At 38.5% G+C, this 27,529-nt stretch overlaps 1 protein-coding gene across 1 annotated transcript in view; it reads left to right on the forward strand.

Annotated features, from left to right (window-relative positions):
* The first annotated feature begins 1,604 nt into the window (after window positions 1–1,604).
* FAM20B (FAM20B glycosaminoglycan xylosylkinase) overlaps window positions 1,605–27,529 on the forward strand; it is a 33,187-nt gene continuing 7,262 nt past the window's right edge. Inside the window, exons 1-5 of the mRNA XM_074308483.1 lie at window positions 1,605–1,744; window positions 16,788–17,297; window positions 21,379–21,465; window positions 22,563–22,672; window positions 27,163–27,334. Coding sequence (XP_074164584.1) covers window positions 16,921–17,297; window positions 21,379–21,465; window positions 22,563–22,672; window positions 27,163–27,334 — 746 coding nt within the window. The 5' untranslated portion in view covers window positions 1,605–1,744; window positions 16,788–16,920. The remainder of the gene's footprint in view (window positions 1,745–16,787; window positions 17,298–21,378; window positions 21,466–22,562; window positions 22,673–27,162; window positions 27,335–27,529) is intronic.

The raw sequence follows: 27,529 nt of genomic DNA on the forward strand, positions 1-27,529 counted from the left end.
GAATTCAACAACAAAAGGGAGGAAGGATATTGGAAAAATAGTTTTAGAAGATGGATGAATAAATTCAAGGGTTTATTTTATTTTTAAAAACACAGGGAGAGCAAGGTAAGTTTGCAGGTAATGGGCAGGGGCTAATAGCTAGGGAAAGATTAAAGATGGCATAGATGAAGGGGGAGAGAAATAGAAGAAGTAAAAGAGGAAGGAGGAGGAGGAAGAAAAAGGAGAAAGAGGAAGAGAAGAAGAAAGAGAGAAATGGAGACAGAACACAAACTCAGGATCTGGAGATTTTCACCTGGGGTGAGTTCTCAGAAGAAACTCAGGATGGGATCCAGTACACAAGTGAATGGCTTAGCCTTAGTTGGCAAGGAGAAAGGCTACCTGTGGCTCACACTTCTAAGTAGCTGCATGACCAGAGAGGCAGATTGCTGTGCCTCCCTGAGACTCAGTTTCCCGGTCTGTAAAATTGTGATGTACCTGTAGTACCCAACCACAGGACTAAGAGGCTCAGATGATGCTAGGGACTCAAAGCACATGAATCTGGAAAGTGCTCCATCAATTTTAATCGAATTCCTAACAATATTCCTACTCTTTCTAAGGCTGAATAATTTGGAAAGTGCTCCATAAATGCCAAATGCAACTATTATGATGTCAACAATCGAATTGCTACTATAACAATATTACTATTACAATCACTAAAGCTGCAAAGTGCCCCCAAATCTGGGAAATAAATGCCAAGTGTTACTATAATAATAGAATTTCTATTACAATTATTTTATTATTTCTATTACTAAGGCTGCAAAACGCATGTAATGCAGAGTGCTCCATAAACACCAAGTGTTACTATAATATCAATAATAAAATGTCTATTACAATTATTTTATTATTTCTATTACTAAAATGGTAAACGCATGAGATGCAGAAAGAGCTCCATAAATGCATAAATGCATAAATCCGTAAGTGTTGCAATGATGTCAATAATACAATTACTAATAGAATAATATTATTTCGATGACTAAGGCTGCAAAGCACGTGAAATCTGGAAGGTGTTGATACTTTGTTGCCAAGACAATGTCAATAACGAATTGTGGTAATTGTATTAATATTACTATTACTGGAGCAGAAAGTGCAACGGGCCTCCTGCAGACCCAGGATCAGACTCGAAGGCTGCACTTGGACGGAGGGACGGGGCGCAGGTGCGAACCCCCGCGCAGCAGAACGTGGCCTGAGCCGCGGGAGAGACTCGCGCGCGGGGAGAGACAGGCGGAGAAGTAGTGCTGCACGGGGGAAGACCCCGCGGAGGCCGGGGCCGAGAAGGTTTAGCGCGCTGGGCGCGGAAGGGAAGGAGTTAATGGTTAATGAGAGCCGGGGGCGGGGCGTTGGAGGCGGGGCCCGGGAACCGCGTTAGATCCCGCGGACCGCCCCCGGGAAGCCGGGAGGGGGGGCTGAGGAAGGAGAAGAGGCGACGCCGGAGCTTTCTGATTGGTTTCGAGAGAGGCGTGACGCTAGGACGCTACCATCGCCGGGGCCCGCGGAGGGGGAGGGAGGGACGGTGTGGGGACGGCGGGCGCGGGGAGCGGGGCCGGGGATGGCCCGGCTGGGGCTGAGCGCGAGTGGCGGCCGCGGCCGCGGACGCGGCGGGCGGTGAGCGCGGGCGGCCGGCGAGCGCGGACGGGCCCTCCCCGACGGAGGCGAGGCCGCGCCGCGGACGGCCATGGAGCGCTGCTAGGGCCGGCGGGGCAGGCAGGTGAGCCGGGGAGGGGTGGGAGGAGCCCGGCCGGCGGGCGGTGCGACCCCTGCGGCTCTGCCGCGGGACGGGCCCGGGCTCGAGGACCCCCCGGCTTCCGGGGCTGCGCTCGAGGGTACTCCCGGCCTTAACCTCGCCGAGAGCGGGCGGAGCGGTGCCCCGGCTCGAGCAGGTCCCGGCGGCGGAGGCTCAGCTTGGCGTCCGTACCGGGACCTGCGCCGGGGACGGGGGCGCGCCGCTGCCCGCGCTGCCGCGGCTCTGATCAGCCCCGGGAGGGTGGGCTCGGCCCACGGGGGGGTGCGAGCCCGGGACCGTGCCGGGCTGCCGGAGGTGGGCCGCACCTGAGGATGCTCCGGAGAATGACAGCGCCCGTCTCCTGTCGGTGGGCTCGAGTGTGGACTCCCCATCGCGCCTAGAGGCTTCCTGCTCCCCCTCCCCCGCAGAGCATCTTAGTGTTCTTTTCGCTAGCGGATTGCTTGGACCTCCTTCCTCCCTCCGTATTGGTGCTGCTTTGACCCTTCTGGCGGTGGGACATTAGCAGGGGCACCTAAAGGCCTGTGCCGGGCTCAGTGAGCAGGCACGTCGCTTTGGTCTGTTTTATGTCGCGCTGACACTTTTCAGAGTAGGGCAGAACTTAAGAAAAGGAAGAATAGGAAAGAAAAGATGCGAGCTTGCATTTCATGTAGGGTTCCATTTCTGGGGGTGAATAAGCAAATAATAATAATAATAAGCAAAAGATCAAAAGGATCTGGCGGGCGAGAATGTCTTTTGTCTCTTTTTGCGTTTTAGCACAGTACTTAGCAGGTGTTTACTAAATGTTTTTTTAATTGAACAATGTTCCCAAATTGGGCCTGTGACCCTAGGAAAGCCTTTCAGTACCTCCCTCAGACATCTCTTTGAGACTATAAAGTGGATAACAGTAGGAACTTAGTAAATGCTTATTGCACTGACCAGCCTAGAGATAACTTTGGTTCATAAATAAAACTCAGGACGTAAGTATTGTGTTATCTGTGTATTTCAGAACTGGGTGACAAAGGGCAGCTGTAAAGTCATGAGATTATTTTATAATACCTGTTGTAGCAGATGGCCACACCATTCATTTGGATAGGTAAAGATGTGGATGTTTAAAAAGATTATTACCATTCTTTTGAAATTACTAACTATTGCTCCATAAAGCAGCAGTCACTTTCTCAAGCCTGATGAACTGCAGATTAGATTTTAAGGCTTGCAAAATGCTTTAAGATGCATTGTCTCATTTGATCTTCTCTATAACCCTCTGGAGAAGGTGCTGTAGATGACTTCTCATCTTTTTAGCAGAAAAGGAAACAGGCTTGGCCCTGGTCACACATCTAGTAAGTGTGGTAGCTGGAATTTGAATCCAAGTTTCACCTAATCCCAAAGCTAGTAATTTGGCTTCTAAGCAGCCTAATCTTGGAAAATTTGATTAAGCTTTCTGAGCTTCAGTCATTTGTCTGACAAGATGAACTAACTGTAAGGTTTCATCTACCTAAAAAATAATCTTTGAATCTAATTCAGTTTACACGGAAGCAATTGCTTTCTTATATCTTTTATTCTGGGTGAAAAATTCTATAGGTAAACATGTTTGAGGCAGATAATCTGGGTAAGGGTTATTTATATAATAAAATAATAACTTGGTTCCAAGTGATTGGCTCCAAGCAAATAGACCTCAAAAGCAGCAGTATAGTGAACAAAATGCTGGGTTTAATCAGGACTTCTGGGTTTAAGTGTGGGGACATTGTGACCACTCCAGCCCAAGCCTCAGTTTCTTTATCTGTAAAAATGGAAATTGTGATGCTTATACTTCTCACAGGCTTGTCGTAAGGAAAGTTCTTCATATTGTACTGACTAAATTTATGCTTTGTTATTACCACACATGGTTTATTCTCCCTTACTTTAATCTTAACTATTTCAGGTATATAAAGAAAAGTATTAGTCCTATTTCCCTCCTATACCCCAGAAATAAACAAAAGCACATAGAGTCTAAATTATCTGCTCAAGCTCCAGTAAGACCAATGCAGAATGGAAATAATAGCTCATTTCTATCTCCCAAGGCTTTGACTACTATATTAAAATAGGGGAAAATGAAAATCTGTAGGTCAAGGAAGTTGTGGCAGGATGACCTATTGGATCTCCTTAGAACGATCCATGAAGGAATTTGTGGAGTTGATTTCATCTTGTGCCCAAGGGCAAGAAGAAATTCATGGGTTACATGGGGCAATGTTGTCTCACAGAGCTCTAGAGTAAGATAAGAAAGAGAAGAGGAAAAAAAAAAAAAAAAAGACCTAGATCCTCAGAACTGCAGGCAGTCAGCAGTGTGTATATCAGCCCCTGGAAAATGCATAAGCAGTTAAGGAATAGTAAAGAGACCCAAGAGAGTGATCCAGACCTTCAGTCTCTGACTCTTAAGTAACACGCTGCAACAGCCATACATAGAAATAAAAAGACAACCATGAAAAGCACAGCTTTCCCTCTGGCTGGTTAAAATGTGACATTGAATTGTTTTTGTCTGATTCCCTAGAACTACAAGAACAGTTTTATCTTCTGTAGGCAAATTAAAAGTTGAAAAAATGATCTTCCCACCCCAACCCCCCACCCCCATCTGGGAGGTGGAAGGTTTAAGATGTTTTAGATGGGAGAGCAAACAAACAAAAAAAAAAAACAAAACACCAAAGTGGTATTGCTTTTATTATCATCTTTTGGGGCATCTGGGTATTTTAGATTGAGTTGATTATTCTTGGGCTTTCATTCCATGTCTTTTAACAATAGTGGCTCTCACATAGCCTTGAAGTCTGCTTTTATCTCCTCTGAATTTTGAGTCTTTACTGAAATTCCCTTTGTTTTCTTTGCTTTTAGAACTTAGATTCCTATCCTTTGTGTCGATCTCTTTTCATTGGTATAACCCTAAAGCCAAAATCTTCAGATCTTAGATTTCGCTTCTTCTTTTTCTTTCTCTTTAAATAGTTAATTACAATAGTTCCTAGTAATTATTGTCTCAGAGTAGGAGCAGGGCAATGCCATTTGTAGTCTAAAAAATTCACTATTAATAACAAAATAGATACATTTTATTGAAGTAAGATATGCTTTCATAATACCGGAAGTTAGGGGACTTTAGTCTTAGAGCCAAGTAGTGCTAAAGACTGAGACCAAGACAAACTTGGATTTTGTTACCAATAAACTTGTATCCTTTTGATAACTTAGATAAACCACACCCGAGTTTGCCTCTGCAAAATGGAACACAGGAAGGCCATTTGGTCTAGTGAATACAAGACTAGGTCTGTCTGTCAAGGTAAACAAAAGGATATTTCTTTTATACATACCAGCAGAAGATTGTCAAAATTTGTTTTTAAAGAGTTTTTGATGTGCCTACTACATCATTGTAACAAACTTAGTCTCATAGAGATTTGGGAGCATTCTTTGTGATGGCTGAATACCTTGTGGGACTTGATAGGTCATTGAACTTTTCCCCATTTTCACAGAGGATCTGAGAGTTAAGGGATCCCAGAGATCATCTAGTTCAATCCAGACAGGAAACTCTACAAAATATCTCATAGTTGATCATTTGAAGACCTTTAATTAGAATGAAACACACCACTTTCTAATTAATTTTTAGATAGTTCTAATTATTAGAATTTTTCTTTGCATATGAAGCGTTAATAGACTTCTTTGCAATCTTGTTGCTTCTCCTTCTGCCTCCTGGGGCCAAGTAGGACAAATCTAATCTTGTTTCCACATTACAACCTTTGAGATATTTAAACCCAGCTGTCCTAACATCTTTTTCTCTATGTCTTATCTTTTCAGAATAAATATCTCCAAATACTTAAAACAAAGCATCTGATGACATGTGGCACCTATTTCTTACACTGGCAGAGCACAGGACGTGGAATCAGGATGATCTGAGTTCAAGTTCAGCCTCACACACTTACTAGCTATGTGATATTGGGCAAATCTTTTAACCTTTGTTTGCCTCAGTTTCCTCAAGGGTAGTGAAGATAGCTTCTATCTCATAGAGTTATTTCAAGGATCAAATGAGATAATGTTTATAAGGCATTTTAGCACAGTTCCTGGCACATAGTAAATAGCCTAGAAATGCTTGCTATTATTAACCAATATTATTGAGGCCCATTGTTCTCCAGCTCATGTTCTTCCTCAAATATAAAGCCTAGAATTAATTGAACACAATACCTTCAGATGGGCAAGAATACAGCAAGATTCTTATCTCCCTGGATCTTTAATGCAGCAGATTTGCTTTCATTTTCTTAACTATCAAAATCGCATAGTCAGCTCATATTGATTGTATTGCCCACTGAAACACCCAGATCTTTTTCAGCAAACTGCAATCTAGCCATACCTTCTCCAATTTGTATTTGGGAAGTTGTTTTTTGAACCCACATAAGATTATAATTCCTAGCTATTCTTCTATATAATTACTTCCAGCAAAGTTATACTATGTATTTTTCTCTATACTAGAAAAATCACTGGATTTGGTGTTAGGGGAGACCTGGGATCAAATTCAGCCTCTTAACACTAGCATTACAAATCTTTAAGCTCTATATAAATACTATCTAGCTACTCTAGACTCCATTAATACTGCCTAAACTCTCATTTATAGTCGTATCACACTATTGGTTCATAAAATTTGTCAGTTAAAATACCCAGTAACTTATTTTTACATATATCTAGGTTTACCTTTCCTATATTATGCTTGTATAATTTACTTGTTTAACCTCAGTTCAGATTTTAAATTGATTCCTATTAGATTTCATTTAGTTAGATTTGGCTCATCATTCTAGTCTGTCAAGATGTTTGGGGAGAAGGAGGTGGATTTTGTCAGTCAACAGATTCTTCCTAAGTTAGTGCATCCTCAGACTGTGATAAGCATATCTATGTCTTCTTCAGAATTATTGATAAGAGTGTTGAATAGAGTAGGACCGAGTTAGTTATGGCTTAGAATATTAAATCTGGAAGAAACCATAGAGACAGTTTTTCCCCAATTCCAAGAGAGTAGCAAGCATCTATCCTCACTCTGGATCTGCTTCATGATTAATTCTTGATCTACCAAACTAGACAAAAGATATTATGAGAAGCTTTGTCATATCCCTTACTGAATACCAAATACATCCTGTCTATGTACCCCTGCTCTGCCAAATTTACAATCTTGTCAAAAAAAGAAATAAGGTTCAACCATCTTGACTTGTTTTTAGAGCACTTACTTAACCTGGCTTCTAGTGACCCTTATATCTTTTTTCAAAATGTTCAGAAAAGCAGCTATTCATTCATTTATTCATTTATTTATTTATCTATTTATTTATGTATTTGAGGCTGGGGTTAAGTGACTTGCCCAGGGTCACACAGCTAGGAAGTGTTATGGGTCTGAGTTATGGGTTTGAACTCGGGTCCTCCTGAATTCAAGGCTGGTGCTCTATCCACTGCGCCACCTAGCTGCCCTGAAAACTAGCTATTTAATAATCACTGTAGAATTTTATACAGAATCAAAGTGAAGCTAATTGAATTGTAGTTTGCAAAATACCTTTCTCCCAGCCTTTAAAAACTAGAACTTTTTCTTGTCTCTAGTCTTCTAATCATCTCCTGTTTTCAGAGTTTCTCAAAGATCAACAGATAGCATCTCAATTCAATTCTGCAAACATTTTTTATAATAACTTTTTATTTTCAAGATGGGGCAGCTAGGTGGTGCAGTGGATAGAACACCAGCCCTAAAGTCAGGAGGACCTGAGTTCAAATGTGACCTCAGACACTTAACACTTCCTAGCTGTGTGACCCTGGGCAAGTCACTTACCCCCAATTGCCTCAGCAAAACAAAAAAAAAAAAAAAAAAAACATGCAAAGATAGTTTTCAACATTCACCCATGCAAAACCTTGTGTTCCAAATTTTGCTCCCTCCTTTCTCCTAAGCCTCCTCACAGACAGCAAGTAATCCAATAGCTGTTAAACACATGCAATTCTTCTATACATTTATCATGATGCACAAGAAAAATCAGATCAAAAAGGAAAAAATGAGAAAGAAAACAAAAAACAAGTAAACAATAACAACAAAAGTAAAAACACTATGTTGTGATTCACATTCAGTCCTCATAATCCTCTCTTAGAATGCAGATGGCTCTCTCCATCACAAATCCATTGGAATTAGCCTGAATCACCTCAATGTGGAAAAGAGCCACATCCATCAGAATTGATCATCACATAATTTTACTGTTGCTGTGTACAAGGTTCTTTTGGTTCTACTCACTTCACTTACTTTCAGTTCATGTTAAGTCTCTCTAGGTCTTTCTGAAATCATTCGCAGTAAATATTTTAAAATACCTTATATATGTAAAACTCTATACTAGGCTCAGGTTCTTTCACCATCCTAGGGTGCAATTGAGCTGGGCCCATAGACTTGAACACGTTTAGAGTCGTTATATATTTTGTCACTTAGTATGGCATTAGCCTACCTTTTCTCATCTTGATGCACTTTGCATTTATGAAAAACTGGGCTACTCAATGTTCTCTGATCTTATTCCCCCAATTCCAACTTCCTCCTCTTTGTGCACACTGCCCCCTTTGTCTGGTGTAGAATCCCCCTCTCTCTCCATTCATATTTCTACCAATTGAAATTCTTTTCTTCCTTCATTGTCTGTTTCCAGTGCCACATCATCCATAATTCTCACTATGTTATTTTGTCCTTTCATCCAACCTTCTGTTTTAGTTATGTGGTTTTGTCTTCTCCACTCCCTGGTTCCCCCAACTATACTGAAAGTTCCTCATGGACAGGGACTGTATCATATTTCATTTTGTATCCTTTGTGACTAGCATTGTACTTGGGGCCTGGTAAGTACTTAAGATATTTTTGCTAAATTGATTTTTATTGAATAGTTTCCTAGGGAAGGTGTGTAGAGAATGAGTCATTCTTAGTGCTGTGAAACAGGTATGGCCGTAACTGGTGTAAGGGAAACGTGCCAGTTGTTCACTGAGGTCAGTGTCAGTTATTTTAGTTCTGCCAGTAGTTTAGGCGTTAGATGAATCATAGTACAGTGAAAGAGACCTTGGATTTTGAGTCAAAGGGTATGGATGTGAATACTGGCTCTGTGTCACTCAGTACTTCGCTGACTTTCAGCAAGTCATTATATTCACTGGACTTCAGTATCTTCATCTGTAACATGATGGAGTTGGAATGACCAGTGAGTCAATAAACCTTTATTAAGTATCTATTATGTGCTGACTCTCAGGGAATTCTTGCTAGATCAAGGATTCTTAATTTGATTTTTCAAAAATATTTTGGTAACTATATTTCGATAGAATTGGTTCCTTTTATCATTCTATATATCCTACTTTATGTACTTAAGAACATCACTGAGAAGGGCTCCACATATTTTACCAGACTGTGATCCTATGAGCCCCCAAAAGAGATTTAGTGTCAAGTCTTAATATACCTATTGTGTGCCAAGTACTGTGTTAGGTCTTTAGTGGATGTATGTAGCTAGCAAAATTTGAAGGTAAGAGAGGTAATTGCAAGAGCCTTAAAGACCTGAATCCTAATTGAGGATTCGTTTGAGGCCTTTCTCAAATGTTTTTCCTTCTACAGGGCCTGGAGATATTTAAAAACAAGCCATTGAGAGTTCAAAAGAAATCCTTGCCCAGGTCTCCTCCCCATCTTTGCTAAGCCACAGCTGGAACCACACATCTTGAGCCATGCACACATACCTCCAGGATAGTCAGTCTTGTGCCTCCTGTTTTTGAAGTTCACAGAATCAAAAGAGATCTAGGAGATGATTCTACTACAACCCATCCCTCAAAAAAATTCCTTTGGCAGCTTTTTCTCATGGTCATTTAGTTTTTGCTTTAATATTCAATAGTAAAAAAAAAAATCACTACCACTTTTCTTAATGTAGCCTATTCCTCTTTTGGATAGTTGTAACTATTAGGAAGGTTTCCTTCCCACCCTTCTTCTCCCCTCTCCCCACTTTCCCCCTTGCTGATTCCTAACAAAGTCTTATTTTTCTTTGTAACTTCTCACTACTCCTAGTAATGAAGCTAAGTAAAGTATAGACAATCTTTTTTTTTTTCCTTTTCTGATATGGGAAGGAATTTTCTTTATGGTTGGAGATTGAAATCTACTCTGCAAAAGCAGATTAAACAGATGGACTGTACATGTCAACACAGGATTTGAATTCTAGTCTTTCTGACTGAAGCATTTAAGTGGCTTGGGGGTTAGAGCATTGGGCTTGGTGTTAGGAAGACTGTTCAGATCTGCTCTCAGACACTCGCTGTGTGACTCTGGGCAAGTCATGTAACTTCTGTATGCCTTTGATGCATTATAGAAGGAAATGGCAAACCACATCAGTATCTTTGCCAAGAAAACAGCCCAGTGGGATCATGCAGTGTCAAGCACAGCTAAACAACTGAACAACAATAACACTTTCCCACCTTCAATCCAGCTGTATCCAGTATATCATGTTGGCCTTCAAAACGTGAAAATATTTGGTTTCAATACTTAAGTAAATTTGGCACTTCCTTTAAAGTGTACAGATATATGAGGTATTGGACTTGTTTATATACCAAATAATGCTTTCCTACCTTTCCAAGAGCTGTGAGATCAGAAAGCACTTTATAATTCTGAGTGTTTTGTATATATAAAGGTCTATTTTATACTATCCAGGAATGATATTAATAAAACTTTTAAGAAGAAATGATCAATTCTAACAGTAAAATGAATAAAACTTAGAAATATTCACTCTCTGTATCATTTAAAGAAAAATGCTGTTGCTGAAGTATGTCCATGAAGTCTTTAGATGAGTAAAATCTGTCCACAGTGACTTTTTAGTAGACCTTATAGCAACAAGGAGTTTTATTCCCAAACACTCAACCAGCTCCAGCCCAGTCCCCCCTCCAGAAGAAAGCTTTCTTCCTACATTCCTCTCTAATCTAAAAGTAGATCTACATGGTCAGGAGAATTGAGCACTTTCAAGAAGAGAACATGTAAGTTTTCTTTATTCATTTGCTTCTGCTTCTACCTAAGGGGCCACAATATTTTCTATTAGGGCCTCAGTAACCAGCTCTGTGAAACTCTCATAACATTGTGGCAGTTTTCTGGAATATCCAGGTTGCATTTCTTTCTTACTGAAGAGCTTACAGCTCAATCTGAGTAAATGTTTAAATGAAGGGGAAGACAGTAAGGAAGGTTTAGCCCTGGGACTAATCTGGGTTGGGTGCCTGGGAGAATTTGACATTTTGTTCCAATAACTGCAGATGTGGTGCTATTCCCAAGGCATTTTTAAAAGCTTTATATTAAAGAGCCTATTTTCATTTTAGTGGAAGAGGAGATATCCAAGCTTGTCATTTCAGATATAGATCAATTCTTTTGAAGACTGTTGAAAGGACTTAGATTTCAACCCATCTACTTGCTACATAGTAAACCCATGCTTCAGGAAATAATATAGGAAATAGAACAGGACTGAGCACAGGAAGGAGAGCAGACTAGACAAAATGTGGCCTTAAGAGTCTGCCTCCATGCTTGGAAGGAGTCCATCCTCCTTAGGGAGATGATAGAGATTATAGTCTTTGTTTATTTGTCTTTGCAGAATGTCTTCTCCTTGCCCTGAAATGTCTGCCTTCCCTTTTCCTCTTCTAACCTTAATCTTTGAATGGCTGTTAGCCTCAGTCAAACTGAGACCTATTAAAGATCATGGCTTAAAAAGACCAAGGTCTCTACTACACCCAGGGCCATCTCTAGATCAGGATGACTCTGGAAGGGAAAGTGTGTCAGGGGACCTGGCACAAGTGAGTTTCAATCCAACTCACTTGCATATCATAGAGTCATCTCCCTGATGTCATATAGTTCCCATCAAGAAGGAAGGACTAACAATTCACCTGACCAGATGTCCCTCTTCCATGAACGCTTCCCTTCAGAAGCAGGAACCTTTGATGCTAGGTTTAAAGTTTTAGAGCTTCAAGGGAACTTAGAGGCCATTGAGGACATTCCTTCCCTCTTCTCTCTTCATTTGAAAATGAGAAAACTAAGCCTAGTTAGAGTCATAACTGGACTGAGGCAGTGAGAGGCAGGGGCAAGATTTGAACCCATGTCCTCTGGCTCCAGAACCAGTAGTTTTTCCACTACATGAAGCTGGTTCCTGTAATGCTGCATCACAGTTTATATTTATTATATCCAAGATGTTGATGTTTCATCTTCCCATCTCCTCCTTGATCATCTCAAGCTTGTCTTGGTTCGTGGATCTTACATTTCAGGTTCCTTTGCAACACTGATCTTTACAGCATCATGTTTCTCTTTTGTCACCAGACACATCCACAACTGGGCTTCCTTTGGCCTCAAGCTACAATAATTCCTTGTAGTTACCCTCCACTCTTCCCCAGCAGTATATTGGACACTATCAGACATAGGGATTCATCTGATATAATCTTTTTTTTTTTTCACCATTTTAATAGAGATAGTGAAGTTTTCTTGGCAAAGATACTTGAGGGGCTTTCCATTTCCTTTTCTAGTGACCATTTGTTAGAACTCGTCATTATGACCTAGCTAGGGTATTCCTGCATGGCGTAGCTCATAGTCAATACTTAAAGAAATTAATCCAGACTATAATGGAATTGAAACTTAAGTGCTTTGGCCCCAAAATGAGAAAACAGGCTCACTGGAAAAGCCCCTCTCTTTAGGAAAGATTAAAGACAAAAAGAAAAGGGGAGTGTAAAAGATGAGATGGAGAGATAATGTCATGGAAGCAATGAACATGAACTTGGACAGACTTGGAGAGAAAGAAGAGGATAGAAGGACCTGACATGCTATGATCCATGGCATCACAAAGTCAGAAACAACTGAGCAACAACAATTTTACCTGACTTATAATTTTTGTTTAGTATAGTATTGCACATCTTTCTGGCCTGTTCTACTACCAAGATTGTAAGCTTAGTAAAGAGCAAAGACCCCATTCTTCTTTGATCTTCTCACAGTTATTTGTGAGTATGGCAGGTACTTATTAAATGATTATTAGTTGAATGATTGTTCCCAACATTTACATTATAATAGATTGTCTTTGTAAAGTGATTAGATTATTATAGACCTCAGCACTAAAATTTTTTCCTTCACATTTCCCCTTAAATATGGACTTGACTCTTAGAAAAATACTTTTGTGCACAAAATTCACCACTCTAGTTTGAGTACTATTAGTTCCTTCAAATATTTTGGCTTGCCTTTCTCTCCAAGGCAGCAGCTGCTACTCTGCTAGAAGAAAATATCATGTCTGTATTTCCTTCAAAAATTTTGAGCTGCCCATCTGATTTCATTTTGTCAGAACAGGCATTTGAAAGATGGTGGAAGGGGACTGAGTAGATCCAGCATTTGGAGACAGTTTAGATTCTATTTTTAACTATTAATTACTGAAAAGATGCAGCATAATATAGCTTTTGCAGAGCTGCCCTTAGAACCAGGGAAGATCTGAATTCAAATCCCTGCCTCCACCCAAATATACAGCTGGCAATCACTTCACCTTTCAGTCCTTCAAGAGCACAAGTATCAAACATGCAGAAAAATTGCAATATTAAAAATAGTAGTTGATTAAAGACTTAAAGTAGGGCAATGATGTGGTCAGATCTGTGTTTAAGGAAAATCACAAGTTGTAGAGCAGAGGTATCAAATTACAGCCTGGTGATTTGACAACAAATTAACATTAATTGGGAAATATTTGGTAAAATAAATAAAAATACAATAAAACAAAATAACATTAATTTTAAAGCTTGGTTAACATAGCTAAGCCCACAGGGACTCAGGTATGAATTAGTGGCTCTTTTTCTATTTGAGTTTTGAGTTTGACGCTGCTGACATGGAAGATTGCATGGAGAGAAGAGATTTAGAGGTGAAAGGTGAGTTGGTGTGATATCCATGACATATGCAAGAGTTATTGTGGAGATAGAAGTGATGAGATTTATTAGCACCTGATTGACTCTGCAGAGTGAGGAGGCGTGAAAAAGGTGAGGCTGGGAACCTGTATAACTTGAAATGCTGAGCTCTTGCCTGTCAGTGTTCTCAGGCACTATTCCAGAGTACAAGACCTGCCTACCCTCCATGAGTTGTTCTGGAGGATGGGGAGGTAACTATGCAGAGAAGAGCAGAAATTTCTCAGAGGCACCTGTGCAGTTGCCATGGTTGCTCATAGGGTAGTTGAAGGTATAGCTTCTGAGGGCCCATCTCCTTTGGTAGGCACACACTCAGCAGAGGGATGGGTGGAGTGAGAGGAATGTAAAGAATATGGGTAGGTATGGTCACGTTGTCTCTCGTGGAGTAGATTGGTCGCTTCAGACTATAACCCACCATAAGAGTAGATCTGATTGGTTGATCACTTGAGGCTATCCTCCCAACTAGTAAGACTGCTGATCAGTAGTGTGACCTCAAACTCTCCTGGTGGGCCTTCTGGGGACACTCAACACTGTCATCAGCTGCCCTAAATGGGCACTCAGAACTGCACAGTAGTCCTCCAGCTATAGACTGACCCCGGTAGCTGTGGAATTAAATCAGACCCGGAAGTAAGCTCCTGTAGTTACTGTCATTGACTAAGATGATTTAAGATGGAGTCTGCCATCTGGCCTTAAACATGCTAAAATTAATAACAAATGAATATGACAACAGTGTTCATTCCTCAATATTTTGTACTTGCCCTCTTTCTAGCTAAATTCTGAAATGACTAAAGCTAACAATTTTTTAAAATCATATGATATGTATTCTTATCATAGTTAAGTGGGTGAATGACTGTTCACAATGTCAGATTGAATACATTCATTTATGAAAATCTTATGTATTTTTAGAAACAAACAATGGTAATATTACAATTAAATGTTCTCGATTTGTAGCCTACCTGGGTAAATGGTTTTCAGAGACAGTGTAATTTATCATTTCCTATTGGAAAGAATCTGAACATGTGTTTTAAGTATCAAATTACTGGAGAATGATATACTTCACAAGTATTATTTCCTTTTTAAAAAAGTTAACCAAACCAAAAATGGTTTTGTATTAGCCATACTTCAGAAAATGTTGACGGATTGATCTAAATATATTCTTTTTTTCTCTCTGCTCTCCTCTACCCCTATGGAAACAAGGCAGACTTTGCAGGTCTTATGCCTAACATTATCTACCTTTGTGCCAGAAGACCCCAGGCCAGATCTGAGAGTGCTCAAGAAACAGTAGCAGCAGGTTTGGTCCTGAAGTTTCCAGGGGCGCTTTGTGCTGATGTGGTTTCAAAGGTTGTTTTGCAAATAATTGAACTGTTACAATTGTTCAAGATGGTGATGGAACTAGCGGAAAAACCTTTTTGAAATCTGGTCTCCGTGGCATTGCCTTGATCTTTCTTCTGTCAGTAATCACAGGCAGCTCGTTTTATTGGATTTCACACTAAACTTGTTATAGTCACAGTCACATTTTAGATGTACTTGAATTGCCTTTGACTGTTTCAGCTAATAGTGTCATATACTTTCTGTGTAATGGTGAAGAAACAAAACAGGTGGCTGGAGATAATTAGAATTGGAACTTAGCTCTCACCTTCAGTTCTCCTGACTTAAAAAAAAAAAAGAAAGAAAGAGGAAAGGAAGAATGTGTTAATCACTGAATAACCTCACAGCTGCTGGCTCACCAATTGTCCTCCTGTTTAGAATTAAGGGAAGCAGTCCCAAACTTTGGGCAGAAGTGACTTCATCTGCACAATCCATCACCCTCCTCTGTATAGTGTTCACTTTCTTTGATGAATGGTCTTAACTATTAAATGTGCTTGGATGAAGTTAATCTGTGCTCCACCTCTGCAGCAGAAACTATAGTAGATTGTGAATATTTTTATAAATCTGGTTAGGATGGAAAGAAATTTGACTCAGTATTTAGGATGAAATTAATATGTAAGATTTTTATTCTATTATGAGGTCTTAAATACAAAAAGATTTACTTAGTGATTCCTGCTTAGAATATTATTTTCAAACCAAAGGGGGAAAAAGTTTCATTATATGACAGTTTTGTCTTATTTTTATCACCATTTCATATAAATGGCCTGATGTTGCTGTCTTATTAGCTTTCTGGTCACATTCTGCTAATAGCCAGATGGTGTAAGAATATGTTTTTCCTCTACCTGATTTAACTGGAGTTGATTATCCATATATTACAGGGGTTTTAATTTTGGAGAATAATTAGTAGAGGCTGATTAGGGAGATATATCTAGGAGTCTTATTTAAATACATGAGCATTGATCATGGCACATGTGGGATTGGTTATAATTTGGATTTCCGGTTGAGATGCTCTCTCCTTTCTTACCTTATTTGATTTTTGTTAGTTTAATAATTTGATATAAAAACCATGTTTGGATAACAGGAGAAATACTAAACTCTTGGCTGCTAGGGGTTAAAAGGCATTTGTAGAATTCATAATGTACAAAGAAAAAAGTTAGTAAGTTTTACTTTACATCTTCATGATGGAATTCTCTCATACATATTTTCTATGTGACTGTTCTCAGTGATCCAAGCGGTTCTTTAAAACCCTAAAGGTACAGAGGAATAGTCAGTCTGTATCAGAATAGAATTTATATACCAATGAAATATATTCCTGGTTCCTGTCTCCTCTCAACCTCTCAAATGATATTCTTTTGTCTCATCACTTTCTTCTCCCTACTACTATTTTGATTTTCAATTTCATTATGCATTTGAAGATTAGGAACTGTAGTGTGTGTGTGTGTGTGTGTGTGTGTGTAAAATTATATATATATATGTGTGTGTGTGTGTGTGTGTGTGTATAAATAATATTATTACAAATATTGAATTACCCATTTTAAGCATAAATCTTGATTATACACAAAAAGGTAAGGATTAGAATTTTTATTAATTAGATGCATTTAATCTATTAGGCTTAACCAATGAGACAAATTAATTTAAAATAATTAACTCTGAAAATTGGAGTAAACAAATTTCCTGGAGTTGATTCCTGGAATCAAGAGATAGATTCTGGTCTTCCAATTAATTTTAACCAAAGGTTTTGTGTTTTGGCTTGCAGGAGTCCTAGAGAATATTTTAGTGATGGGATGGACTAGTTCAAATGTTAGTCATGAACTCTCCACATTAATTGCCATCTTCTCACTCTGACTGAAGAGAGAGCCTGGGCTGAGGGAGAAGGGAAAGCGGCCATCATGAAGCTGAAACAGCGAGCTGTCCTACTGGTCATTCTCCTCATCATCTTTATCTTTACAAAAGTTTTCCTTATTGACAACTTGGACACGTCAGCTGCCAACCGTGAGGACCAGCGGGCCTTTCACCGAATGATGGCCAGCCTCCGTGTGGAGCTGGATCCCCGCCTGGAGCATACATTGCAGTCTCCTTGGGAGATTGCAGCCCAATGGGTAGTGCCACGGGAAGTGTACCCAGAAGAGACCCCAGAGCTGGGGGCCATTATGCATGCCATGGCTACCAAGAAGATCATTAAGGCTGATGTAGGCTACAAGGGCACACAGCTTAAAGCCTTACTGATACTTGAAGGAGGACAGAAAGTTGTCTTCAAACCTAAGCGGTGAGTCTTCAAGGTAACATGAGGAACCCAGCCGTCACACTTCAGGTAGCCCACGTATCTATGAATGTAACAAGCTCTCTTTATCTCGATTTCTTCTTTTCCAGAAGGAGAGCTTTGGACTAGAAGTACTAAGCTTTTATTCTAGGGTCTGAGGTTTTTGTTTTCCATTTTAAGGAAAAAGCTAAGCTATACAACTAACCACTAGAATGACTTACTAAGCTATAGGATAAAACTAATGTAAATATGCAATCTAAGTAATAAATATAAATATTTAACTTTCGGAATCTAATATTTAATGTGCAACAAGAAAATGGTATTTACACACATGTATTGTATCTAGGTTATATTGTAACACATGTAAAATGTATGGGATTGCCTGTCATCAAGGGGAGGGAGTAGAGGGAGGGAGGGGTTAATTTGGAAAAATGAATACAAGGGATAATATTATTTTAAAAAATTACTCATGCATATATACTGTGAAAAAAATTATAAATAAAAAAAATAAATATAAATATTTAAATAAGATTCAAGTTTAAGATAAAACTAAGATTAAAAACTGAAATGTGGAAAGATTGACAGTGACATCTTCTGGCTCATACTGGGAACAACAATAACGATTTCCAAAGATGTTTGTGGCTTTATTATCCAGCACTTATGGCTATGCCATAAAATAGTAGATAGTTAAACTAATAATTATCGGTATGTGTGAACTTGAACTATGACTAGTTCCCAGTTGGTGTGAATCATGAACCTCCTAAAATGGTTGCTATGTTTGAGTTCATACTAGTCAAAGATAATGATGTAAAATGTGGTCACTGGTTCCAACCCAGTGGAAACTTACAGTTCCAATAAGGAGACTACTATAGGGCATTCATTATTCATAGTAATAGGGACCTTGCTGTAATAAGGAATGTGAGGGTATATATATATATATATATATATATATATGTTTTTTTGTTGTTTTTTTTTTGCCAGTAATATCAATGAAATCCCTCAAAATCTGTCAGATTCTCAGAGTACTTTCAAATAGTGAGGACACTTTCCAATTCCATAATGCTAGCTTTTGAGAAAAGCATTTTGGATATTTCTCTGTATTCTGCAGTTTGAGAGAACAAGACATAGGAGCAAAGAAACATAGAAGCATTAAATCTGATCCTTTTGGCAGGTAGACATAATTCAGCTGAAGGGCATGATGGAGCTGAGGCAAAGGAAGGACACCTGTTTCTCCAACAGCTAGGGAGTGCAGAGTATGATAAGGATATAATTGAGAGGCATTAGCTGGCATTTAAAGTTTTGTGTTTGGTAGATAGTGATGATAAAGGTTGCTTTTGTGAAAATGACATAGAACTAAGGGAACTTTAGAGCTGGAAGGAAACTTGGAGATTATCTGATATGATCCTCTCATTTTATGGAAACCAAGACTCAGAGAAACCCAGTTTCCTTTCCACTCTACTATGCAGGAAATATATTTGTCTATTAAATTTATTTTCCTAATTGGTGTAGAAACTCCTTCAAAGTCATTAAGCAGGTACTTTGCGGAGCCAATGGGAATTATATAGAATCAGATCTCCTTCCTAACTTATAGGGGCTTATAGTCTAAGAGACTGTGCTGAAGGAACACAAATAAAGCACAAGAATTAAAATTATACATGTGTAGGAAGGCAAACAAGTGGATTACATTCAGACATTCACACAAGAAAATTTGGCCAAATGGAAGATTTTGTGAAAGTAGCATTTGAGACCAAAATACACAAGCAGAATGGTTGGCTACTAATTTGGATATTTGAGCACCATTAATTAGGTGGTCTCCATTCCTACTAGATTGCCATACAAGAGGAGATTTGCTGAGCTAGGGAAGGTGGAGACTAATATACATATTTGCAGACTTCAGTTGCCTTGAATAGCCAATAAATTGTCATTCTGACCCCTAGTGCTTCAGAAACTGGCATAAGGACAGATTAATACCCTGAATCAGACGATGACATTCTTTCCCAGAAGATGATACAATGGTAGTTATGAGATGCACTTGGCTGTTCTGTCAGTGACTTAAGATTAATAACTCTGTGCTGAGAGGACTGGGATCCTCAGCACTGTCACACAAGGAAGTGTGTCTCTCTTTAAGTCACCAGTGGTCTTGGTGTATAACTTTATTTGGAGGGCCAGGTTCTTAATGTCCTCATCTCTGAGCAGTAGAACTAGTATAAGGAGTCTATTTGCTAAAGGCAAAATATGTAAACAGAGCCCCTTTTTTCTTATGCATTGCCTCTAAGATTTTGAATCCACAGCAATGAAGCAGTGATTTTCTGAAAGCACTAATGGTGGCCATGGAAGCTAGTATAGTATAGTGTAGGACTTCTCAAACTTTTTTCACTCAAGAAATTTTTACATGACCCCAAGTATATAAGTATATGAAATAGGTATATTAATCAAATATTTACTGATAATAAATCATAATTTCACAACCTCCATATTCAGTTACATGACCCCATATGGGGTTGTGATCCATAGCTTAAAAAGCTTTTTTGTAGTGGATGGGATGTCAGTGTGAAAGCAAGAAGTACCAGGTTCCAGTTCTGCCTTTGACACATATTGGCTGAGTGACCCTGAACAAGTCCCATTGCCATGGTCAGTGCTCCTCCTCTCTGCTTCCCCACAGCTATCTCCACCTTGGAGCTGGGAGGATGTTGGGGGGAGCTGCAGCAGCTTGCTTCTGTCTCAGTGTATCTTTGTTCCTGACAGTTCCCAAATGAGACATTCGGGGTCCACTTCCAGCTCAGGAAGTGTGGGGAAAGTGAGCAGTTACTGCTCATAAGCAGTTACTGATTTACATACTTTTCTTGTACTAGGGAGGAGGAATGGTAAGGAATGCCTCTTGTTCCTGGTTATTTAGCTCTGTGCATGTGATGCTTCTGTCAGAATGACCGTAAGAACCTAGGATCAGACAAAGTAGAAAATGCTTTAAAAATCACTTAGCTCAACCCCCACATTTTATAGATGAAGAAACTAAAGCACAGTGAATTTAAATAATTTCTTCACATAATTAGGTAGTGACAGAGCCAAGATGAGAACTCAGGACTGCTGACAAATCTAGGGTCCCTCCCACAAGACAACATTTCCTGGGGTAGGTCTGAGAGTGAGACAGCAAATGCAAATTTATTGCAAAGCATCTGATATATTTTGTCTTAATTAATTAATACAGATCTGAATTTAACTGAAGTTTCATCTCATACCATTTGAACATTGGCAAAGATGGCAAAAAATAGAAACAGTTGATGTTTACAAGAGCTCTAGAAAACAGGCAAACTAATAGATTGCTCTAAATTTGACGTTAATTTTGAATTATACAAGAAAAATGATTGGCTTATCCATATTTTTGACCTTATAGTTCCATTATTGAGTCAAAACCTCCAAGGAAATAAAAGATAGAGACCATAGTCTAATATATACTAAAATATCAGTATCAAAAAACTAGAATCAGTTGGGAAATGACTGAAAATTTATGTTATATGAATGTAATGTAATGTTATACCTATATTAGGATTTCAAATGGAGGCATAGGAAGAGATACCTTAAGATTTAGAAAATTAAATAAACAAATTAAGCAGTAACTACCAAAGTAGAAAAGGAAGCTGATTCTGATTGAAAGTTTAAATCTGGAACCTCATTGGTTTTTAATCTAAAGAACATATAATGAAACTTAACTTCCCTCACATGAAGGAGACAAAGAAAATTACTGAGATAAAATATTTATTAAAATATATTTTTTCCTGTGGAGTAGTCACTGGATTAGACATTTTTTCTTAATTGTTCTTCTTTGTCACAAGAGAGTTTAGTAGGGGTTGAGGAGGAGAGCTGAAATAACTTTCATGTAAATACTGAGGACCTCAATCAAATGTAATTAAAAAAAAAAAATAAGATATCATGGGGACAGACTCTAGAGGCCCACTTTAATGCTGCCATCTGTTAGCTATGTTTGAAGATCTTGATTGTTCCAAGGATTGACCAAAGCAGAATCTATGGGACAGAACTGGACTTGCTGGGATTCACATTCTGCCTTTCTACTTGGGCCTGTCTTTTGCAGGTATAGTCGAGACTATGTGGTCGAAGGGGAGCCATATGCTGGTTATGACAGGCACAATGCAGAAGTAGCAGCTTTTCACTTGGACAGGTAAAATGACTAGGTTTTTATATATTCTTAGGATCTTTTCTTTTAAATCTTTCTCTCTTAGAAAGGAGTTGTAGAAGTTTTCCTAAAGCATATGACTCAATAATTTTGGCTTAATTTTCAATTCATTCTAAATTAATAAAATCCCATTGTTTTTGCACTATTCACATCTGTATGACAGCATTGCTTCCCAAATGAATATTCTAACTCATGTAAGCCATTTCAGTTCTTAGTAAGGCCTCTGTTGATTTTCAAGAAATGATGATGTATATAATTGCTGGATTTACCTATAAGAATTAGATAAAGATTTTCCTGTCTAATTAATGGACCAGCAAAGTCAAAAGTCCAAGATAAAACCAAAATAGCACAATTGAACTAGTTAGTAAAAGAAAGTATAATGTTGGATATTTCTAGCTTGAAGGTCATGTTTTTTGATATTAGAAAAAGTAATAATGATACATTTATGAGTCTTTTGAAATCTGAACCAAAAAATCTTTACCTGGATTAAAACTAAGATCATCAATGGAAAGATAAGAGATTAATTTTTAAATTTCCAAACTGGCTATAAGAATATTTTGGGATGAAAAACTTTTATGCTCTTTCTTATACTTGAGATTACATTTACTATATTGACAGTCTAGAACAGAGGTTCTCAAACTACGCCCCGCAGGCCAGATGCAGCCAGCTGAGGATGTTTATGTGGCTCGCCAGGTTATGGCAAATGGGCTGAGGGGTGGAGACAGAGCGTGAGTTTTTGTTTTTACTAGTCTAGCCCTCCCACAGTCTGAGGGACAGTGAACTGGCCCCCTGTTTTAAAAGTTTGAGGACCACTGAGCTAGAAGAATAAAGTAACAGTCCTGAGACTTCTAAACCAGAGTACTGGCTCCATTGCCTTTAGCAAAAGTTGCCTTTTCAAATATTAGGAGACTCAGTATGAATTGTTCTTTGGAATTTTAATTTCAAGCAAACTGTAATTTTTGGTTAATGAAATTGCTCTCACTGGAACTTTTAGACATATACTTATAGGTCTAAAAATGTCCTCCAAAATATTTTACTAATGATTTGTTTTTTTTTTTTTTTTCTTTTTTCTTTCATGATAGAATTTTAGGTTTCCGCCGTGCTCCCTTGGTTGTTGGGAGATTTGTGAATCTTCGAACTGAGATCAAGCCTGTTGCCACAGAGCAGTTACTGAGCACATTTTTAACTCTTGGTAAGGAAATTTAAAGCAGTATTTAAATAAGGGATTATTCAACTTACTGATTAGAAATGGAATAAACTAGATCATGCCTCTTATCATTCTAACATATGTGAGTAAGGAGTATGCCCTCTGTGCTTATCAGACTATTTTATCTGGATAATGACATTATCTGGATAATTCATTTTGAGGCATCATATCTGAAAAGTGGTTGACAAAACGAGCTGTGTTCAGATGAGAATAATGAGGATTGTCACAAAATTGTAATGTTGGAAGGAGTTACAAAAACTCCTTCACAAAAAAGAATCTCCACTCTTCTTACCTGCCAATTGATCATCCAGCCTTTGGTTGAAGATCTCCAGGGAAGTGGGAACTCATTATCAGCACCTTTTACTGAAAGTGTCTATACTCTATCACAGGAATAACTGAGGGAGCTGGAGATCCCCACTTAACCCAGAGAAGAGTAAGAGTAAGATTAGACACAATAGTCTTCCAAGATATGAAGAGCTGTTTGTTTTGTTGTTCCCCCAAAAGAAAAAAAAAAAAAAAAAAAAGCAGAGGCAGTTTCTTATCAGCATAAAGACTTTCTAATAATCAGTGCCACCTGATAAATATAATGTGCTTTTGTCAGAAGTTGTGAGCCCCTATTTAGCCCTTGACTGGAAGGCAGGATCCTCCTTGGGGGGGGGAGGGAAGGGAGTGGTAGATTTGTGCACTGTGTGGGAAGGGAAACCAGATAACCTCTAAGCTTTGTTCTTACTCAGAGTTTTGTGGTACTATATTCCTAACTTCTTTCCAAATGTTTTAATCCAAAAACTCAGCAGATTCCCTTTTAGCTGTGTTTTATGTAGCCTAAATAAATTGATCTTGCTGTTCATTACACAAACAGCTCTCTCCTATCTCTCAGCATTTGCACTGGCAGTTTTTCTTGCCTTACCTCTATTTCTTAGAATCTCTTGTTTCTCCCAAAGCTGTGCTCAAGTGATTTCTACATGAAACCTTTTCTAATTCACCCAGCAGCTGATGTCCTTGCCCTAAAATGTATCTGATACTTTTATGCATACTGACTTATGTACATAGTGTCTCTTCCAAATGAGGTCCAATCCTTGAGGGTGAGGACTTTTTCATTTTTATCTTTGTATCTCCATCACCTAGCATAGTGCCTAGCACATTTAACATTGCCCCAGCCATTGTCATTTAAACTTTTGAAAACTTCTCCTTTTTGTCATTTGTCTTTTCTATAACACCTTCATTTCTGAATATGGTCTTTTCTCCATTGTCCAGGAAAACTTTTTTTCTTTTTTGTCACAAAGAATTTTTACAAGTTATTTTTAATAAGCATTTATTATCTCTTTTATCTCCCCTCTGGTAATATGTTTTATAAGAAATTTTTGTAACAAATATACTAAGTCCAGAAAAACCTTTTCCAATATTGGCCATTAAATGTATGTTTCATTCTTTATTTTAAGTCTGGTAACTTCTACCTGGAGATGGGTAATGTGCTCCATGTAGTCCTCTGGCCTCAGGGTTTGCCATTATGTTGATTAGCGTTCTAATGTCTTTCAAAGTTCTTTTTCTTTGTAATGTTGTTGTTAATCACATAGATTTTTTTTTTTTTTTTGCCTAATTTTACTTCACTATATCACTTAAGAGATCTTCTCAGTTTCCTCTGAAACTATTTCACCATGTAGTATTCTATACATTCATAGTCCACAATTTGTTTAGCTTTTCCCCAAAAGATGCACTCCCCATTTGTTTTCAGTTTGGGTCTATTACAAAAGGTGCTATTATAAGTACTTTTGTATGTATAGATTCTTTTTCTTCTTTCTTTGATTACTTTGGTGTAGAAGCCTAGTAATTGTTTACTGGGGATTTGCACTTTTTAGCTCTCCTAAGTATAAGCTTAAGTGCTTTTTAGAATGTCTGGATTAGTTAAGAGCTCAGTTAATAATGCATCAATGTGCCTGTTTTCCCATAGCTTCTCCAACATTTGTCATTTTCCTCTTTTCTTCTTTGCCAGTTTGATGGGTGTGAATTACATTTCTTAATAATTATGATGATTTGAAACATTTTTTCATATGGTTATTTGAAGCTTTCCTTTCTCCTTTTGAAAAATTTCTGTTTATGTCCTTTGATAATTTATCTACTGAGGAATGGCTTATATATAAATATGAATCATTTCCTTATATGTTGTAAATAGGAGATTTTTATCAGAAATTTGCTGCACAGACATTGGCCTATATCTAATTTATACCAAATTGCTTTCTACTTTTCCAAGAAAAATTAGGTCAGCAAAACTAACCAACATGTCACTTGATATATATATATATATATATATATATATATATATATATATATATATATATATATATATATACGTATATACACATATATATATACACATATATATATACACATATATATGTGTGTGTGTGTGTGTGTGTGTGTGTGTGTGTGTATGTGTGTGTGTGTGTATGTATATATAAAAAACAATATATAAAATATTTTACATCTATCCTATATCTGCGAAGAGAGGAGAGAGGTATATTTTCTAAACTCTTCTAGGACTATACTTCTTGGTTATTATAATTATACAGCATAGAATTTGGGAGTTTTTTGTCCTTTGCTGTCATATTATTTTAATTGCTGTATATCTTATTTTCTTGTTTCTGCCTAATTTACCTTGCATCAGTTCATGTAGGTCTTCCTATGCTTTTCTGAATTCTTGATGTTTGTCATTTCTCTTGGCACAATTTCCATTATATTTCCATCCCATAAAACATAAATTTGTTTGGTTCTTCCCTAGTCACTGGTACTTATTTTGCCTTTTAAAAAAGACAACTACTAAAAGTGTTGCTGTAAATACTTTGGGGTATTTAGAAAGGGTATATTCTTCCTTTCATTTGCCTCCTTAGAGTATGTCACGTATCAATGAGATCTTGCTCAGAACTTTTTTTTCTTTTCCTTTTTTTTTTTTTTGCTGAGGCAGTTGGGGTTAAGTGACTTGCCCAGGGTCACACAGCTAGGAAGTGTCTGGGGTCACATTTGAACTAAGGTCCTCATGACTTCAAGGCTGGTGCTCTATCTACTGCGCCACCTAGCCGCCCCGCTCAGAACTTTTTGATTGTCTGTTATAAATTTGAATTCCAAATTGTTTTCTAGCATGAGTAAACCAATTTACATCTCTATCAATAGTAGAGAGCATGTCAGTCTTCACAACTTCTCTAGCATTGAGGAGCACAGTTCAAACTTTTGTTATTTTTGCCATTTTGCTGGGTGTGAGGTAAACTTCAAAGTTGTTTTGATATGTATTTTTCTTATTGCTGATTTGGAATAATCTTCAATATAATTGCTAATTACTAATAATTAGTAGTATCCTTTTGAGAATGGTTTATTTATAAATTTTTTTCTTCTGATCCATTGAAGAATAGCAACCAATGTCATTTTGCCTGAAATTCCCACTATAAAGTTATTTTAAAGAACAAAGGAAATTCTACAGGACAAGAAACTCTCCTCTTTACTTTTCATTTTTTCTTTATGCTTGTTTTTAAAAGATCTTTTCTATTCCCCTTGTTTCAGCTATTGCCTTTGTATAGGTTACATCCATATCTCTGTCTTTATCAATCCATTTGTCTGTCCGTTTGGTATTTCATACTCACCATATCTAAAATCAAATTAATCTTCCCTCTCAATGTCAACGCCTTTTCCTGAATAACCTGTTTCTGTTAGTTTCATATTATTTTCTAGATAGTTGGCTTTGAAAATCTTACTGTCATTTTTGTCTTTTCATTCTCCCTTAGTCTTCACGTTCTATTGATAACTCAGACCTGACAGCTGTTAGTAATCGTCTACCTCCATTTCTTTAGGATCTCTTCATGTATGTCTTTTTTTTTTTTAAGGCCCTTTTCTCTTCTTATTCTCTATCTACATTGTTCAAAATAGGAGATAGTTTGAAATAGAGTTTTCTCCCTCATTTCTTTCCTTTCTTTGCACTCCTTCCCTTCTTTTCCTTTCCCTTCTCCCCTTCTCTCTTTCCTTACTTACTTCCTCCCTTCCCTTTTTTCCTTTTCTCTGTTCCTCTTGTTCTCTCCTTTCCTTCCCTCTTCATCTCCTCCTTTCATTGGTGAGAAGAGTGTTATGCAATGAAAAAAACATTAAGCTGGAACTCTGTAGGAAGATTTTTCTCTCTCATCCCTTCTTCCCTGGCTAATAGTGTGCTCAAAACTTACCGCTCCCTGTAGTATCTTTTATAATATACTGTATGATAATGGTCAAGCCTTTAAAGTGCTCCTGCTCTGTGTATGGCAGTGGGCTTGATAGTTGACCTACTTGGCGGTGCTGTAGCATGAAAAGGACAAAGTTTATTTGTGTTTAAACCAAGCTCTTGGTTCGAACCCAGCGTTCAGGCCCTGTTCTCATTGTGGAGCCGCTTTACGATGTGTGGGGGAGGTGACTGAGCTTCTCCATTTCTCCCACGTGATATCTGGCCTCTTTCTCTCTCTAAGGTAACAACACCTGCTTTTACGGGAAGTGTTATTATTGCCGGGAAACGGAGCCCGCCTGCGCGGACGGAGACCTGATGGAGGGGTCTGTTACCTTGTGGCTTCCCGATGTCTGGCCGCTGCAGAAACACCGACACCCATGGGGCAGGACTTACAGGGAGGGGAAGCTCGCCAGGTAAAAGTCCTAGAGCTGGGGGCAGGCTGCTCATTAATCCCCCCTCGGGCCTGGTCTGGTGCCGCGCTGGCTCCGCAGGGCCGGGCAGCCAGCGCGAGCCTGCCGGGCAGGGACCCTGGCTTCTCTTTGTTTTGAACAGTGCCGAGCCCAGAGTTGGCGCTCAGTAAGTAACCGTGGTGATGCTGCCTGCCTCCA

The sequence above is a fragment of the Sminthopsis crassicaudata genome, chromosome 4 (assembly GCF_048593235.1).
Source record: "Sminthopsis crassicaudata isolate SCR6 chromosome 4, ASM4859323v1, whole genome shotgun sequence".
Classification (NCBI taxonomy): Eukaryota; Metazoa; Chordata; class Mammalia; order Dasyuromorphia; family Dasyuridae; genus Sminthopsis; species Sminthopsis crassicaudata.